Genomic DNA, 19,077 nt, shown 5'->3' on the forward strand with positions numbered 1-19,077 from the left:
CAAAACTAGGATTCAAAATTAATATTGTAAGTGCTCCATGGCATAAATTACATAAATAATTACTTTCAAACTGACTGAGGAGTCAGCTGTGATTAATGTGTCTATAACTAAGGACAAATAAATATTCTTTCAAATGGGAAAACAATTAATCAAGTAGTATAATCCATCCTTCAAAGTTTTATAAATGCCGAATCGAAATGCTTCTTTCTTCACTCGTCGTTTCACCTACAACCTAATCGTTAATTGAAAAAAATCAAATTCTATCAAAAATGTCTGAACATCAGATTTAACCAATGTTCTAATGGGGATGCGAATTTGTTTATCTATGCACTTTCAAATCACTTCGACTGAAATACAACCATGATAAACAAAAGGGAAAATAATATCAAACCCACTACTATATTTAAAATAAAATGAAAAAATCATTTATAACAGAACTATTGTTTTATGTTACAAAAATATTTATTACTATAAAATAATCAAATGTGAGATCCAGAACTTTTAAGGTTTGCTTCTTGTAGGTTCTCAAATAACCTGAAAACGAAAATAAAAGATTACGTCAGTTACGATATATTAAATAATAGATACGTACTTCTGTTGCTGATCGACACAGTGGAGAATAGTTTTTAGGACCATTGGTTTACTTATCACATGCCCTACATTGAAATTCTACAGTACTATAACTGATTTCATTGTAATATATAATAAAACAGAAGTAAAGTTTAAATATTAAGCTTTTATTTTAACAGTCAGTCAAAGGCCTTGGGTTGCTGGCGCACCGGGTAAGCTGAACGTCGGCGTATACAAACTGACGGTCGTAGAAATTTCCTTGTCTTTGTCACGCTCTCTTTGGTGCACATAGCACTCCGGGCAGCGAAATTTTCTTTCCCACGAGAGTTCCGGACCCAAGTAATGAACTCATTTGCATACAGCCAATCAAAGCTCTACCAAGTAAACTCAAGACAAAGGACGGTTTTTGAAGTCGACCAATCGCCAAGTTATGCTAGATTTTTAGAAGGGGACAAATAATTTGATAGATTTGCATCAATATCTATTATCGGATTTTGATAGGGCCCCATATGGTAAAGATGTGGATGGGAAAATTGTGGGTAGAGGGTGATGCACTAGCAACCCTCTCTCCCTTACTGTTTTACAAAGTAAACAACAACTCAAATAACTACGCAGAACCAGCTATGTTTGTTGTTCTTGTTCTTGTTTCAATCATAGCTGCTTCTGCATAGTTATTTGTGTTGTTGTTTACTTTGTAAAACAGTAAGGGGTGAGGGTTGCTAGCACATCACCCTCTACCCACATCTTTCCCATATGGGGCCCTAACAAAATCCGATAATAGGTATAGATGTAAATCTACCTAATAACTTGTCTCCTTCTAAAATCAGGCATAACTTGGCGGTCGGTTGACTTCAAACACCATTCTTTGTCTTGAGTTTACTTGGTAGTGTGTTTGTTAACTTGACAACAAGGTCAAGGTGAGCTCTGATTGGCTGTATGCAAATGAGTTCATTAATGGGGCCCGGAACTCTCGTAGGAAAAAAAATTTCGCAAGCCCACCTTGGTCAGAGATATAAAAGCAGAAATTTTTCTTTCTTTTTTTTTCTGTCTCCTAAACTGGTGGGAGGAAGATATGGTCATAGTACAGACCTAGTTTGAGTACTGGCAAGCAATTGGTCTGAAAGGGGCACCAGACTAAGTACAATCCAATTACAAAAAATCTCCAACAAACATTCACATACTTTCTATCAACCACATTTAACTCATACGACTTTGCTTGACCTGAAGCACTAGAAGTGCCCTTCCCCCAAGATTCCACACTTAGGGGAGTGAACATCTTAACAATCATTAGTTGCAATGTGAACATCTTAAACAATAAGTTATACCTGTGCCCTTGTTGGTGTTATTTTCCAAGCAAGTACATTTAAAATACCACTAAACTTTCATTTAACTACCAATAGCCCAAAAAGAAAATGAAGAGATGCAATCATATCCAGCCATGCAATATTCGAGGACAGTTTCAAAAATCAAAAAGCCAAACTATCCCCTTAGCAGAAAATAGATTTTATAAAATAAGAAAAAATATTTCAGGGAAATGGATGTGAATAGAAAATAGAAATATGAATAATTTCAAAGTTGACGATGTGAAGATACTGACTTGGTTGGGAATAGAAGTAGTGAGGGTGTTTCTCTGTAATAACTCCACCTCACTTGCACAATGCAATAGTCAACCAACTAAAACAGGGGCCTCAACAATTGTATCTGCTACAACTGTTGCAATCAAGTGTCCAATTTGGGGGTTACTTAAAGAAACATTCATTACAAGGAAAGGGATGAGCTAGGGAACACCTGGGGGGGAAAGTATAGAATCAAAGAGGCATTTAATCAAAAAACATTTTAGTAAACTGACATGGTTGCTACTGCTATAGTGGTGAAGATATGCAACACATTGTAGATTTGCATAATCAAAAGTGCTGAGATGTTATGATAATTAAGCAGCACTTAGTTACCATAGCATTCCAAATATTAACCTCAGTACTGTTATTAATCATGTAATGATAATTTCTGGTAGAAGAAAAACAAGGAAAACATGGAGAGTAATGGTGAGGTTAGTTAGTTAGTGAGTTAGTTAATTTGGCTCAAAAGCAAATAGCAAGGCCATGTAGGGGGACATGGAGTTAAGTACAGGGTGGTGTTCATGTAAAGAGTTCAGGCCACTTGAGGTCCAGGGAGGCTTTGAACAAAGCGGTCGTCGGCATCTTCACCATCTCGTCTGGCAGCTTGTTCCACGGATCCGCAACCCGGACGGAGAAAGCTCCTCTCCTTCGATTGAGATGAAATCGTCGCAGGTAGAGCTTTTCGGAATGACCCCGCAGCCGACGCTCCGGAGCAGGAGTGAAGAACAGCTCTTTCGAGAGGTTACACTTCCCGCTTATGATGTTGTGGGCGAGAATGAGATCACCACGGCGGCGGCGTTTTTCAAGAGAATAAAGGTCGAGCGTCCTCAGCCTTTCTTCGTAGGACAAATTTTTGAGACCATGAACCATGCAGGTAGCCAGCCTCTGGACTCTTTCGAGATGCTGTATGTCTTTGAGGAGATAAGGAGAAGAGGCTTGAATCCCATACTCCAATATGGGTCTCACCAGCGTGACATAGAGTGGTAGGAATATGGCTGCTGTGAGCATTCCGAATGACCGTCGAATCAAAAACAGAATTCCGCATGCTTTGTTGGCAGCATGGATGCACTGGGCCGAAGGCGAAAAGGAGGAATCCACCAAGATACCCAGGTCCTTTACCTGATCGGTCCTCTCCAGCAGCAGACGACCCGGCTCGAAATCAAGTTGAGTTGCAGGAGTAGAGCCGACAGGCAGATGACAGCACTTTGACACGTTCAGACACAGGTCCCAATCGTTAGACCACTTCCAAATTTGGTGGAGGCTTCGACGAAGATCCTCTATACTACCACGAGGAGCGACCAGTTTGATATCGTCGGCAAATAGAAGGGTGTGTTGCGTGAGGTTAGATCTTAGGATGTTGGGCCTCGTAGATAAGATGATGCAGGTTTGCAATAAAAGGCTATTGTACTGTAGGAATTCAGCATAAAGTTAGTTAACCGAATTAAAAAATAGACACCACTCAAAATGTTTTCAATTATAAAATAATACAGCAACAACAACAAAAAAACACTTGCTCCAATCATCATCATCATCATCATCGTTTAACATCCGCTTTCCATGCCAGCATGTGTTGGACAATTTGACTGAGCGCTGTCGAACCAGATGGCTGCACCAGGCTTCAATCTTGATCTGGCAGAGTTTCTACAGCTGGATGCCCTTCCTAACGCGCCAACCACTCCAAGAGTGTTTTTATAAATTTGTAGAACCATTAAACTCATAATGACATGGCAAAAAGCAAAAAGCTATTTTTAAAAATTTCTCATTTCTTGTCAGGTATAGTTTTTGATTTTTAAGAGAAGGGAAATGGTAAGTGGTGATGTTTATACCTTTCCCAAGCACAAGCAATTCCCAACTAAAACTTGAAACCTTATTATAGATTCAGAATAATTGTTTAAGATGGTTTGGGAGAGACTCTAGAAATTGAAAAATGTAACAAATACCTTTGAATTCGTGTCAAGTTTTCACTCATCTTTTGGTTTGCTATTCCAATGATATAATCAATATACTATAGAAGTAAAGAAAAAAAGTAATGAAATAAAGAAACATAAAACAATACAATATATTCTTTTCTACTCTAGGCACAAGGCCCAAAATTTTGGGGGAGGGGGCCAGTTAATTAGATTAACCCCAGTACACAACTAGTACTTAATTTATTGACCCTGAAAGGATGAAAGGCAAAGAGCACACATTCACTCTCTGCATGTGATTAGACTCAGAAAGTTTTTGAGGAACCCACTGACCAAATTTTCTGACTTTTCCGATGGCACACAGGTGTTGATGAATGGTTGAATGACCAAATTCAAGCTTCTCTCCTAGTTCCTCAACAGTTACCAGTGTTTGCAGGACATCCTCGTCAAGCTCTACATATCTCCCAGGACAAGACTCACCTTTTAGGCTGTAGTTTCCAGCTCAGAATTTCTGGAACCACAACTGATACTGGCTTACACTGATCGCCAAATACTGCATTAATATTCCTCACACTTTCCGTTGTGTTGTTGCTTTTATTGAACTTATAAAGCAAAATATGCCAAATACGCTCCTTTGTCACTTCCATTATAGCTTTGAAAAAATAACTTGAAATTGAACTGGATTCTTCAAAACCTACTTCAAACTAAGAATAAGAACAAGGTAAAATTACTACCTGCTTTTATAGCAAGTTCATTCAGGTAGTTTATCCCATCCCCGTCCAACTTTTAGTTCATGCAATTGAAAAAACAGCATTATTTATTGGATGACCCAATATATTAGTTTCAAATTTTGGTACAAGGCCAGCAGTTTTGGGGGGAGGGTGCCATGTCAATTAAATCGCTCCCAGTACACAACTGGTACTTATTTTCATTATTTACATCATTTACATTTGACAGATATTTGTCCTCATCTTGTTTGCTGTTAACACAACATTTTGGCTGATATACTTTCCAGCCTTCATCAGGTGTATTGGGAAAATTTCGAACCTGGGTTCTCATTCCTTCGGTATTTTTCAATGTTATCATTATAATTATTATTATTCAGATCGCTGCTTGGAATCAAACTCAGAATCTTGGGGTTAGTAGCCCACACTCTTAACCACTTCGCCATATGCCCATGAGCAATTATGGAGCATTCCTGGACGTTAATAACACACACCATGTATGGATCCAGGGCATCTGTATACCGCAAGCTAACCTTCACTGGACGATACTTTAACTTCAATTCCCACCATCCATATAGTGTAAAGAGAGGGATTGCTCAGTGCCTAAAACATCGAGCAAAGAATATAAGTAGTGATTCTGATACACTCCACAAAGAAATGATAAAGCCTATTAAGCAACAACTACCCCAAAAACATACTATCCACTCCAAATATGAAGAATAGAGAGGATGAAACCTGTAAACTGACCACAGTCTGTCTACTCTATGTGAAAGGCCTCTCCGAAAAGATACAAAAGATATGGGGCCCATATGACATCAGGACAGTATTCAAGAGTAATACAACACTTCGTAAATATCTCCTTTGAGTAAAACCACCAATAGAAGAGAATATCACCAAAGACTGCGTGTACTCTACCCATGCAGTAAGTAATGGTGGTAAGTAATACAAAGGCGAAACATGCCGACCCCTCAAAATAAGGGTAGAGGAACATCACAAAGCTGTGACATGAGAAGATATTGATAAATCAAGTATAGCTGATCATGCATGGAAAAACAGAGACCACCTCCCCCTGTGGGATGAAGATAAAATAATAAACAGGGAATACCACTGGAAAATACGAAAACTAAAATAAGCAGCAGATATGCTAAGACATAATAACCTCCTAAGCAGAACTAATGCAGATATGAATAGCATATGGGAACTGGTATTAAGGAAGGATAGGAAAATATTAGATATATAAGCCCTAAAATTCACTCCATAATTGCCTACAGGTATATTGCTTAGTGGTTAAGAGAGCAGGCTACTAACCCCAAGATTTGATTCCAGGCAGTCACAACAACAATAATAATAATAAGAAGAAGAAGAAGAAGAAGAAGAAGAACAACAACAACAACAACAGCACCACCAAAAAATACCTTAGGAATGAGAACCCAGTTTCGAAATTTCCTCAAGACACCTTATGAAGGCTGGAGAGCATATCAACCAAAATGTTGTGCTAACAACAAACAAGATGAGCTCAAATATCTGTCAAATGTAAATAATGTACATAATTCCTCATCTCTCAAATATAGAACTGGTACTTATTTTATTGACCCCAAAGAAATAAAAAGCAAAGTCAATCTCAACAGAATTTGAACTCAGAACAAAGAGATTGACAAAAAGCCACGAAGCATCTTGACCAGCAGGCTAATGATTCTGCCTTATTATTAATAAAACAGATAAATGTCCAATCTTCACAGCAGTGATTTGCTCTAAAACTCATGCTTTAAATTGTCAGGTAAATAGTGCAGGTGAGAAAGTCAAATACTACTGGCACATGTACACACTCACACATATTTGAACACTAATGGCATGAGCACATATACACATACCCTCCCCCACTCTTTCACATACACAAATACAGCTAATTGTGTATGTATGTGTGGACGCCAATAGCATACACTTGTGTGTGTGTGTGTGTGCACGCACATCTTTGTGTACATGCCTCTCTCTCTCTCTCTCTTGCACACACTTTTACCATCCTTTTATATGGATTGACAGATTTTTCTAACACCAAAGGAATCCATCATTAGCATTTTAATATAATAGATAATGATTTATTTTATTTCCCACAGGGGCATCTGAAGAGGTGGGGACAATTCAAAGACAATTTACAAATCATTACACTCAGCCATTCTTTTACAGAATGTCAGCCCTCTGGGATTCCATCCCTGCTCATATCTTTCCCACAATTGTTAGCTTACAAAGGTTCAAGATGAATATAAATGGCATCAATATACCAGTTCAGGAGGGTCTGCAAAGCCTCTTCCTCCAGACCCACCTAATATATGAAAATAAGTTAAAATGTTAAAATCATGAACAGCACCTAAATTTGATATAGAAAAACATATTTAGTTTTGTCAAGAAGGAGTCTGTAGGTTAGAAGACCAATAAATGAAGACTCATGAGATGAGCAATGGCAACAGCCCAATTCCAAGCTGCCACTGCCACAGCTGCCATCATCTTCATCATTTAACATCCGTCTTAACATGTTGGCAATGGGTTAGATGGTTTGACAGGATCTAAAGAGTCAGATGACTAAATCAAGCTCCAATATCTGCTTTACTATTTATTCATCCTAAACAATATTTAGTATAAACTAAACACATTGGTGCCAGCTTGACACAAAAGCTCATTGCTTCATGCAGTAGAAGGGACTGTATAATAGATGTGGTAAAATAATAATCTGCCCACCCCATAGATTACTTACCTCTTTGGAAACAAGGAGTTCACCGTTATTTGATAATGGAACTTCTAAACACTGAGTGCTTCTTATTGCCTAAAGAAATTGAAAACACAATGATTTTGCAACATTATTTGAAGGCTTTTCTATCCTGAGAAATTCAACTTATTTAAAACATTTTTACAATTATTTAGACCCAATTATGAAAACTTCAATATTTGGCAGTTGCCAATCCTTAATGACACTCATATAAGATAACTGCTTACTTTTTAAAAAAAAGATAATGTTACAAATACATTGAGGAAATGGTTATTACTTAAATTAACCTTGATAGATGCCTACTGCAATCAACCTCACTGGATGCATGTCACTTATTTTACCAAAAATGAGGAATAGTTAAGTTAATCACAATGAGATTTCAAAGTAGAATGTAGACAGTCATAATAAATCTCTCACTAGTGAACCAGTGACTGACCTATTGGAAACCTGTAATTTATGATGCTATAGTGCAAATCTATCAAAAGCATTTTGTTGTGCCTCTGGACAGAAACATTTATCATTCTACATTCCTCAGCCTGTAAGTAACAGCCATTATCTGGGAATGTTACTTCTTGAGAGACTGCTGTTCAATCAGGGGAAGATATATCTTTCATCTACTGAAATAAAAGCAAAGCATTGACTCTCAAGAGCCTTGTTGTTGTGAAAGTCAACTGTAGTCAAACCTATGATCAAAAAGCATTCCAGATGTGACTATCCCACTTTTTCTATAATTGCTTTTCTGATACACAGTATTAGGTAGTGGGTAGTGACTTCTGTCATTACTTTATGGAGTAATGACCCTACTTTACATGACTCCTGGCTTTAGCAGGCCCTGACTGACATGCCTGGAATGGACTCCAGTTTAGGGTTACAGATCCCCAACTATGGATAAATAGCTTCACTGTTTCATGAGATAACGGATAGAGAGTCAACATTAGAATGAATCTGAAAGAGCATCCCTAAAGTGTTCACCTCAACATTCTTCTGGCAACTTCAACAGCCAAACTGGTACCAAACATCCTACTCTGAACCCTTTTAAATCACACAAGTGAAGTTGAGAGTAGGGTTTTGGTGTTTGGCCACTCCAGGATCTTCAAATATCCAACTTAGGCTTATACTCCAGAAAGGTTACTTTAGTGTCACTGTATAAAGCGGCAGCATAAGAGATTGTTAGCTCTGTCGTGTTGGACTGGAACTCAAATCTGGACAGATCTATAGTGAAAAACTCATCTCTCAAAACAGGTGGATGCTAACAACATATATAGAAGCATGTTATCCAATATTTCCTTTTTATTTAAGACAGCAGGTGTGATTTGATGAATATTTCACTGTTATTTCAAAGTTAACAGAACAACCAGGAAACATTTTTTCATGCTGAGAGTTGCTGAAGCATGGAACAAACTGCCGGCATCAGTTGTTAGTTGTCGGAGCACTGCATCCTTCAAAACTTCCATGCTTCCTGAGATTCACCAACACTACACTTGATTTTCTCCCCTCCATACACACACAAGCATGTATCTGACTCATACATTGTTCGCTTTCCAGACATTTCTACATTACTGCATGTACTTTATATGCACTTTCTGACAAGTTGTGGTGCACCTGAGCACTGTATACAATAATTTCATTATTATCATAACCACATAGTGGCTGCCTCATTTGTTGCATAGGACTTTCAGGACTTAGGGGGAGGGGTGTATTCAGCAAAATATGCCTAGATGGAAGCAATGTTTACTGACTAGAAACAAGTAAGGGTAGCTAACAGATTAAAAATTAAATCCTTTTAAATGATAATGTGAAAATAAAGCAGTTGTATCATAGCAGAGACATTTTAGCTATTTAAAAGACACAAGCAGTGATTCTTCATCACCATCATTTTTTTAACAACTACTTTTCCATGCTTGCATGGGTCAGAAGAAATTATGTAGAGAAAGACAATTCTTTTTGCCAATCCACCCTTTTTCAACACAAAGTGATATTTTCCATACCCAGTCATGTTTTCATGGAAGAATTAATACCATTGCTTGCATGTCAGTGATGCACATTTATAAATATTACATGATGTCAACACACACACACATATGACTGGCTTCTTTCAGTTTCTGTGTACCAAATCCACTCAATGTTTTGGTCAGCCAAGGGACACAGTACAAAACACCTGCACACTGGGACTGAAACCAAAATCACATGATTAGGAAGCAAACTTCTTAACCACAGACATGCCTGTGATTGTGCCATGTATATCTTTCTCTCACTCCACCCTCTATTTCTCTCTTACTCTATCTCTCCTTTCTTTTCCTACTGAGGTAGCCAAGTATCTCTTCAATAGTAAGACACCTGACTCTATATCCCTCTATTATATTTTAACCTCTTAACTGACACAAAGCCATCTCCCTTGGCTGCAGTACCTCTCCCAGTTGAGAGGTCTTCGTCTCACAAATTACCTGGTAACCCTACTTGGTGCCATGTAAAAAGTATTAATGTTGGTGTCAGATAAAAAGCACCCAATAAAACTCTGTAAAGTGGTTGGCATTAGGAAGGGCATTCAGTTGCAGAAACCATGCCAAAGCAGACAATGGAACCTGGTGTAACTCTTTAGCTTGCCTAGCTCCTGTCAAACCATCCAACCCATGCCAGCATGGGAGATGGACATTAAATGAGGATGAGAGTAATGATGAGATATATGTATTGATATATATATACATATATACACACCCACACATATACACAACATGATTAGATTCATAGTTTTATTACATTTTTTTCAATAGCATATATATAGTAGATACAGGCATGGCTGCAGTTGAGAAGTTCACTTCACAACCACATGCTTCCAGGTTCAATTTCATTGTGCAGACTTTCAGGAAATGTCTTCTACCACAGCACTGAGTTGGCCAATGCCTTGTGAGTGGAATTTAGCAGATGGAAACCATGCTGAAACCCTGAGTGAATGAGTGAGAGAGATTGTGAGTATGTGTGTGTGTGTGTGTTGCCAATTTTTTTGTGAATGATGTAAACATCAATAAAATATAAACATCTGTATTAAAACTGAAAAATTGTGCTCTCAAATGAAAATACATTATATTTGTTCCACCTAAATTACCAGATATTTCCTTTGTCACTCAAGGCATCTACAGCACAGTGAACAAGTGACTGCCCACTAGCAACTTATAACCAAAGACACTATTGTTGACCAAATGTGATATAAAATAAAATAATCACTTGTATTAAAGTCATTGGCCACAGATGTATGACCTGGATACTGATATTCTACTCCACTGTATACATATCTTATTAAGGAAATTATCATCATCTTAAAATTTATATATCAGTGTATGTGTGTTTTAAATTACTAAACTGACTCTACTCTGTTGCATCGGTCTTAGTATTTTCAGCCACTCTCAGATCAAATCTCTTGTCAAATAGCTGCAACAAAAAAAAAATTGAATAATAAAGAAAAAAATATAATCAATATAATCAAAGACCTTCCTTACAGCAATAATCTTCCCCTTTCTGTTGACTGTAATACCAGAGTTGCGAAATCCAGAAGCAACAGATACAGCATGCTGAAACAAATGAGTAAATATTGAAATATTTTCAACATTCCTTCAAAATAAATTTATTGTTCAGTAAATAGAGCAATATTATCTGTAGTTGGGGGAGACAACAGAGGAACTAAAATGGTAAACACACTTTTTTGATGGCTTAGTGAAAGGAGAAATAATAGTAGCCATAACATTTGCAGGATATCCTTAACCCTTTGGTGTTTAAGCCGGCCATATCCGGCCCAAATATCCTACATGTTTTACATTCAAACTGGCCATATCTAGCCCCTCACACCTAACCTACATTGACATTCTAAGAATAAACTATCACACCATCGAAACTTCAAAGCTGTAAGATAATGTATGATTAATTGAAAATAATTTGAGTGAAAAAAGTATTACATTTAACAGATTAAGCTGAACACTAAAGGGTTAAGGCTGAATAGTTTTGATTAAGGTAAAAGTTGATGGCTGGGGTGGAGCGAAGAAGATATCATGACTCAAGTTACTGCTACCCAATACTTTGAGCTCAGCATATAACCCAGCTGGGTGCACCTCCCAAAACAATTTTACACTTACTCTCATGGACAAGAGAAATAAAACCATGCAGGGTTATATACCAGCTGGTGGGGACTGCCTTTTAAAGTGCTAACTGCAGGTTTGGGTTCTTGTTCTATGAGAAACCTTTTCCATCAGCACTATTTAACAAATAATGGGACAGTTAAAGGAAAGTTGCTGTAGTAAATAACACATCAAGTTATATCATCTTCAAAGCAGAGATCTGGTTGGAATGCTTACAACAAAGTGACTTCCACTAAAGGCACCCAAGAGTCAATTACAGTATTTAGTTTTACCTCTTTCCTTCTAAGTTCAAATGCTATCTACAGTTAGTAACCTCTTGAGCTATATTTCCAAGTTGCTCTCTTCTCAGTGTTAGTGAGGGCCAGTGTATTGCTAACATTCTGTACACATTTTCCTGCAATGTCTTGATTCTAGTATATTGCTTTGCAATCCAACTAATCACACACCTTAGATCTTCTTGTCACAGAACATTGGCAAACCATTTATCTTTACTTTCTCTGATGTCTAACTTCCCTTGGAGTTGCCTGAGTGGTCGAGACAGACCTCAGCACTTTTTACATGGCTTAGAAAGAGTCTTTTTAAATAACTGCCTAAGCTTCTAGATCTAGTTCCTAGTTTACTAGACAGTCTGTGTTCCCACTTTCTCTCCTGCGTGGGTACAAAATATGGACCACACACAGCTACATCAAGACTCTATTGACTCTACAAGATAGTTTTAGCATCTTGGCAACATAGAATTATACACACAGAAGTCTGTCATGCTAGCCACATTGAATCCATACATCACAGGCATCAACTAAGATATCGCAGACATGTTGTGCATATTTCTGACATGTGTTTTTCCTGTAAGATCATGAAGAACCAACTACACTATGATCAGAGCTTGGCTAAGTGACAAAAGTGGTTCAAAGATCAATGAAAGTCATGTTAAAGAAGAGCAACATCAACCCTACAGAAGTGAGACTGTACTGCCCACCTCTTACTTTGGCCGTTGCATAGTTCAAAGGGTAATGAAGACAGAGGGAAAATGCACCCAAAATCAAAAGGAAAATCAGTATAAAAAAGCATACATAGAGAGCAACATTTATCCATATCATCCAAATATTTATGCAACTCATCTTCAGCCAGGGCTTCACATCAAAGATTAAGATGTATGGCCACCAAAATATCCATAAATCAGTTAAGAACATTAAAACATTACTTGAGAGATAAAAACTGTTAACAACTATCTTTTACTGACCTAAATTACAATCAAGGCAAAGAAGGTTTTTTAAATTTTTATTTTTGTATTAACTGAATGTATTGAAAAGAAACATATTTCAAAAGTTCTTCTTTCCTTTAAGGACTCTTAATGACAATTTAGGACTTACAATCGTTTGAGCATCATGTAATTCTCGGCATTGAATATGCATCACAAAGGGTTCAAATTTAAAAACAGCATTCCCAGTTATTTCTTCGAGTGGTGCTATCTGTGAATATTGCAAGCAAACATCATAAAACAGAAAATGAATATGAATTTAAGTTCAATTTTAACACATTTATTTACCCATAACCACAGAGGTTAAACAATATGTAAAACTGACTCCAAACCACCTGTTTCTATTCACTCCATCTACTCTATGACAACCAGACATACCTCAAGCCAAGAAGAACATATCCATGTGATTACTTGTCCTACTAGAAATAGTAACCAAATCTCCCAGAAATTGATATTATTGTCTTTAAAAAAGGTCATATTGAATAAAGTAATTCAAGATACACTTTCACGAAAAAAAAAAAAGAGTTAGAGACAATGGTCATGCCTGGACCACTGCTGGTCAATAATTGCTAGCCTAGGGTTAAACAAGCTAACACACTTTGCTATTACTATTCTTATTATTCCCCTTGACATCACATTTTAACTCCAAGATAACCGTTGTCAAACCAATCACTGTCTGAGTCTATCACTGAAACATCTTTATTACTTACTTTAATATTTACTCATATTGGTATTCCTCTATTTCATTGTCTCATTACATTTAGCTGAACTCATGTTCCACACTCAATATTTCATTATCATCTCATTATTTTCAGTTCTTTACTTTAGATAACTATACCTACTGCAATGACTGTACTAAAATATGAATACAATCATTTAGTCATTTTCATTTGAATCACTCTTTCCAAACTTCAAACTGACAACTGAAAGATTACTGATGAAGATCAAGTAATAGTTACAGCTGTTGTTTAACCTTAAGTCAGCCCTGATCAAGCAAACCTAAAGAAAGCCCATCCACGATCAGCATATCACATTTATAGGACCATATGTCTGCTTGTTTTTGAAGAGTGTAATTTAAAAAATAATTTAGCTACCAATTCTAGTAGGTCAAAAAATCATGAATTTCCTTCATTGGTCCAATCTAGCTAGAGAGAATGATCAGAATGCCTCTCCAGCTAAATACTTTAAAATATTGATTAGGTACATATTTTAAGATAACTGAGTTTCTAACAGACTTTTTACCATTTTCCCATATTCACCCCTCCTTTTTCCACCTATATTTTGCCCACTACCTTCAACCAAGTATCATCTCTTTACACTTTAATTGCAAACTTTCATTTTTGTAAAAGTTATTAAAATACAGTCACAAATTCAACAAAGTATTTCTGAACTTCTTTCATTTTCTTTTATCAAGAACTTTATTGTTTTATTCCATATTTATCTCACCATCTAATATCAACATTATTCAGTTCTAATCATCCTTTGTAAAATTCATAGTTTCATCAATTATCATTAAAAAAAATAGTGCCCGTAACCCTCAGTGATACCTCAAGTCTTTCATGCAGAATTAGTATTTCACAAGAAAAACCAGGGAGTTAAAAAGTGTTGGGCTGCTAGCTGAAGAATCAGACATTCATCACTCGCTGACTCAATCTACTTAATAATTCATAGATGCCATATAATACAACACCTTGCTCTATGAAACAGGAGCACAGTATAATCTAACAAGTGATCTGTTGGCCTATAGTGCAGGGTATAGTACATCTTTCAAGCCAAGAGAAGGCAACAAGAAACTGCTTCAGCTCACAATCTCTCTGAACAGGAACTCATAGTCAGCCACTGAAATGAGTACTGATATGGTTCTGGGTTTTGATACGATTTATGTGATGGACAATGGTCACTCTGTAGTTATTCATCATTCACAAATAATGGAGAAACCTTATCCTCAAAAAACTAACCAAAAGCATTAAAAAGAGAAAATAAATTAAATATGTTTACAGTATCCTCAAGATGGACCAGTTCATGAGTTGTAAAAAGCCATCGACAGCCTTTCTTCTTCACTCCATCAGATTCAGCCTAAAAAATGAAAATAATATAAAATAAATACAAGCAATATTCAAACTTACAATTAAGCTGAACACAGAAGAGGGTCTATTGTGAATCCTATCTTTTCATTACTTATATAAGTACATTTGGGACAGGGAGGAAATCCAGAGAAACACTTAACCCACACATGTAAACTAAAGAGGAGTCATTTCCGTTGCAATAATATTGTTACCCTAGCTAACTAGGAAGAACCCCGATTAAAGATGTTCTAACCAAGACCATCCTGTCTCATTTTACAAAGTGGAACAGGCATAGTTATGTGGTTAAGAAGTTCACTTCACAACCAAATGGTTTTGCAGCACCTTGAGCAAGTGTCATCCATGATGGAACCAGATCAACCAATGACTTGTGAAGGTCTATGTTAGATGAGATGGAAACTGGGCAGAAATCTGAGATATACATACATGTATATATAGTGCAGGATTTACCGTTGTGCTTAGGTGTGCACAAGCACAGGGTCCTGTTGAATAGTTGTTGGGGTGATCCATCTTCCTGCCCCCTCCCTAATTTTTTACGATGAATTGTTCAAATGTCGAACGTTCAAATATTTTTCCTAAAACTTACAAAAGTGAAATTAATAATGTGAATGAATGGGAGAAAGAGAGTCTGCCGAATGCCAACCCAACACAGGGACCAGCTATCCGAATTGAGAGTACCTTGGTAGATAAAGTAATCAAGAGTATGAAGGCAGGGAAAGCCCCCGGCCCATCAGGAATCACTGCAGAGATGCTCAAAATATCTGGCAGTGTCGGCTATAGCACAGTCACATGTATAGTCAACCAGGTGATACACGAAGAAGTCATACCCAATGACTGGTGTAGCAGCACCATAGTCAACTGCAACAAAAGTAAAGGTGACGCCTTAGATACAAATAATTACAGAGGTATCAAGTTGTTGGATCAGGTAATGAAGGTCACAGAGAGGGTCATAGCCCAACTAATTAGGGAGAGAGTCAGCCTAGATGAGATGCAGTTTGGGTTCATGCGAGGGAAAAGCACCACTGATGCTATATATCTGGTAAGACTGCTGCAGGAGAAATACCTAGCCAAAGATAAACCTCTGTACCTGGCTTTCATTGACATGGAGAAAGACTTTGGCAGGGTCCCCTGATCCCTTATCTGGTGGTCAATGAGGAAACTAGGGATAGATGAATGGTTAGTGAGAGCTGTGCAAACCATGTACAGGGATGATGTCAGTAAGGTGAGGGTTGGCAATGAGTACAGTGAAGAATTCTGGGTAGGGGTAGTGGTCCACCAAGGATCAGTCCTCAGCCCCCTCTTATTCATCAAATCCTCTGGGCAATAACAGAGGAATTTAAAACAGGATACCTATAGGAGCTCCTCTATGCTGATGACTTTGCTCTAATTGTTGAATCACTACCAGAACTGGAGAAGTTTTACATGTGGAAGCAAGGTTTAGAATCAAAGGACCTTAAAGTTAACCTAACAAAAACTAAAGTCTTAATAAGTAGGAAGGCAGACAAACGACAAATCCCTTCAGGTAGATGGCCCTGCTTGATCTTAGAAAAGGCGTAGGTAGAAACTCCATACGATGTACCCAGTGTAAGCTATGGACACTTAAGAGGTGAAGCAATATCAAAGGAAGGCTAACTGGGAAGATAGTTTTTGTATGTGGCAAATGCTCAGGAACAATAAACACTGAAAATGTGCAGAAAACAGCTTCTGTCACATTCCAGGGAGAAAAACTACAAGTAGTTGATAGCTTCCATTACCTAGGTGACCAAGTCAGTAGCGGGAGTGGATGCTCCAAGAGAATATTCTAGCTGCTAGAATAAGAATAGCCTGGGCAAAGTTCAGAGAGCTCTTACCTCTGCTAGTGACAAAAGGTCTCTCGCTCAGAATAAAAGGTAGACTGTACGACGCATGTGTACAAACAGTCATGCTACATAGCAGTGAAACATAGGCCATGACTGCTGAGGAAATGCTTAAGCTTGCAAGGAATGAAGCCACTATGCTCTACTGGATGTGAAATGTCAGTGTGCATACATGACAGAGTGTAAGCGCACTGAGAAAAAAGTTGGACTTAAGAAGCATCAAATGTGGTTTGCATGAGAGACGACTGTGCTGCTATGGTCATGTGTTGGGATCGGATGAGGACAGCTGTTGAGGGAACCTGTGGAAGAGGTAGACCCACGAAGACTTGGGTTAAGGTGGTGAAGCACGACCTTCGAATATTGGGCCTCACCGAGGCAATGATTAGTGACTGAGACCTTTGGAGATATGCTGTGCTTGAGAAGACCCAGCAAGCCAAGTGAGACCATAAGTCATGGCCTATGCCAGGGGTGTATATGACCAGCTCACGTATAAGTACCCTTCATTCATTGAACAATAAACTTTTGCTTGCGAAGACCTGTTGAGGCAAGTGAAATCAAAATCACTGACGTGGCCGATGACAGTACTGCCTGATTGGCACTTGTGCCAGTGGAATGTTAAAAGCACCAACAGTTGCATATAGTCATCTAAATTTAGCCCCAGACCTTGTTCAAAGATATTTGGATGAATTCCGACAAGCAGACACAGTCAGAATACAAGCTGTGGACTTGTGGATTATTCACCGATACATCAAGCTGTTTCACAAAAAAAAAAGGAGACGTAAAAAATCGAGTAAGTTAGCCTATATATACGCATGCATGCATGCATATATGTTTGTATGTATTTATGGGTGGGGGTGCACACGTCTCTGTTTTTTCTGACAACCAGTGTTGGCTTGCTTGCGGCCCCAAAGCCCAGTGATTTGGTAAAAAGAGATAGACACCAGAGTTTAAAGAATAAGTATTGTAGTCGATTTGATGACTAAACCCACCAAGTCTAATGACGTTAAGTAATTTGCTAATATATTCTCTTTTAAGATGACCGGCTATAGGATGTGGTTAGGGCATATAGATTTTGTTTGTGTTTGTCGCTGGGAAAAGGGAAAATCATCCAAATTTATGGTGCTCCATGGATACAAATCAATATAGCAACAACAGCATAAGCTGTAAACATTCTCCAGACAAGTGAAACAGTAGAAACGGAAGCAAAGTAGTGATTGTTTACATTGTCATCGGACGGGACTCGTCGTTAGAGGCAGGTGTTTTTTGGTGAAACAAAATTAACAACTAATCTATATATTTACTAACACAAAAAAATCTCTCACCAATGAATGGTTATTCTACTTTTCAACTGTTTATTCCCCAGATACCCCGTGAATGAACCGGAAGGTATAAACCTGACGTATATAAAACAAGTGAAATATCAAAATATGCAAACCATTTTATCGTATAAAGCAAACGGTTTCGTCCTTTCCGTAAGGCCATATTAGTGTATCTATATATGCGTATGATATAGCATAACGACAATTGTGATAATGAACGCAAAAATATTCAGGCCTAGGACTAACAAGTTGATCGTAGATACAACTTCAGGAATAAAAACATTACCGGACCAGCAGACAAACAAAATTATATTAGCTATATCAGATACAGAAACACGTGCTTATCTTTACACCAAGTCCCTTCTGTAATGTGTGTATAGCCATAAGCACGTATTTGTGTTTCTCTGTATGTATGCAATACAATGAAAAAAACTTACATCTTTGAATATTGTAATTCTGCCAGAACAAGAACTTGTTGTGAAGTATTGTTCTTGGGAATTGATATATTGGCAAAGAGATAAGATAGGTGCATCAATAGATCCCTTTCGACTGCAGTCTATTTTAGAAAGATTGTTCTTTTTTTGAAGCGCGAATGATTTAGCCATGTTAAAAACAAATTCACATATACCAGAAGAATGATTCGCGTAAGTAAGGATGACAAAAATAACTTTTACTCGTCATCGTCATCAATAACAAGGTTGGGGAAATTGCACGCGAGTTGTCAATTTCTATGGGAGATAACTCTGGTTATATTTTTAATATTTCGGGCCTACCATACTTTAATCCTCACGTTTTATTGGGAGATTAGTGTAATTTATACTCAGACACTGTGTTGTATGGTGGAGGAAATAATC

At 37.6% G+C, this 19,077-nt stretch overlaps 1 protein-coding gene and 1 long non-coding RNA gene across 2 annotated transcripts; one reads left to right on the top strand and one right to left on the bottom strand.

The window, feature by feature from the left end:
* Nucleotides 1–438: 438 nt before the first annotated feature.
* On the bottom strand, nt 439–18,960 carry LOC115212077 (tRNA wybutosine-synthesizing protein 3 homolog). The gene is made up of 7 exons (XM_029780888.2): nt 18,661–18,960; nt 14,963–15,040; nt 13,077–13,175; nt 11,074–11,145; nt 7,568–7,636; nt 4,127–4,191; nt 439–534 (listed from the first exon to the last, which is right to left on the bottom strand). Exons 1-7 carry the CDS (start codon nt 18,826–18,828, stop codon nt 480–482), a joined length of 606 nt encoding a protein of 201 aa, XP_029636748.1. The 5' UTR covers nt 18,829–18,960; the 3' UTR covers nt 439–479.
* On the top strand, nt 2,499–3,685 carry LOC118763417. The gene is made up of 2 exons (XR_004999173.1): nt 2,499–2,617; nt 3,528–3,685. It is a non-coding gene; the product is annotated as an uncharacterized LOC118763417 (long non-coding RNA).
* Nucleotides 18,961–19,077: the final 117 nt, after the last annotated feature.

The sequence above is a fragment of the Octopus sinensis genome, linkage group LG5 (assembly GCF_006345805.1).
Source record: "Octopus sinensis linkage group LG5, ASM634580v1, whole genome shotgun sequence".
In the NCBI taxonomy this organism is placed as follows: domain Eukaryota; kingdom Metazoa; phylum Mollusca; class Cephalopoda; order Octopoda; family Octopodidae; genus Octopus; species Octopus sinensis.

What these genes read in the sequence shown, in the direction of transcription:
- LOC115212077 (XM_029780888.2), bottom strand. Translation starts at nt 18,828, where the DNA reads ATGGCTAAATCATTCGCGCTTCAAAAAAAGAACAATCTTTCTAAAATA. An exon ending in TACATGATGCTCAAACGATT is followed by an intron (nt 11,146 to 13,076) that starts GTAAGTCCTAAA and finishes CATTTGTTTCAG; the next exon opens with CATGCTGTATCTGTTGCTTC. An exon ending in AACTCCTTGTTTCCAAAGAG is followed by an intron (nt 4,192 to 7,567) that starts GTAAGTAATCTA and finishes TTACTTCTATAG; the next exon opens with TATATTGATTATATCATTGG.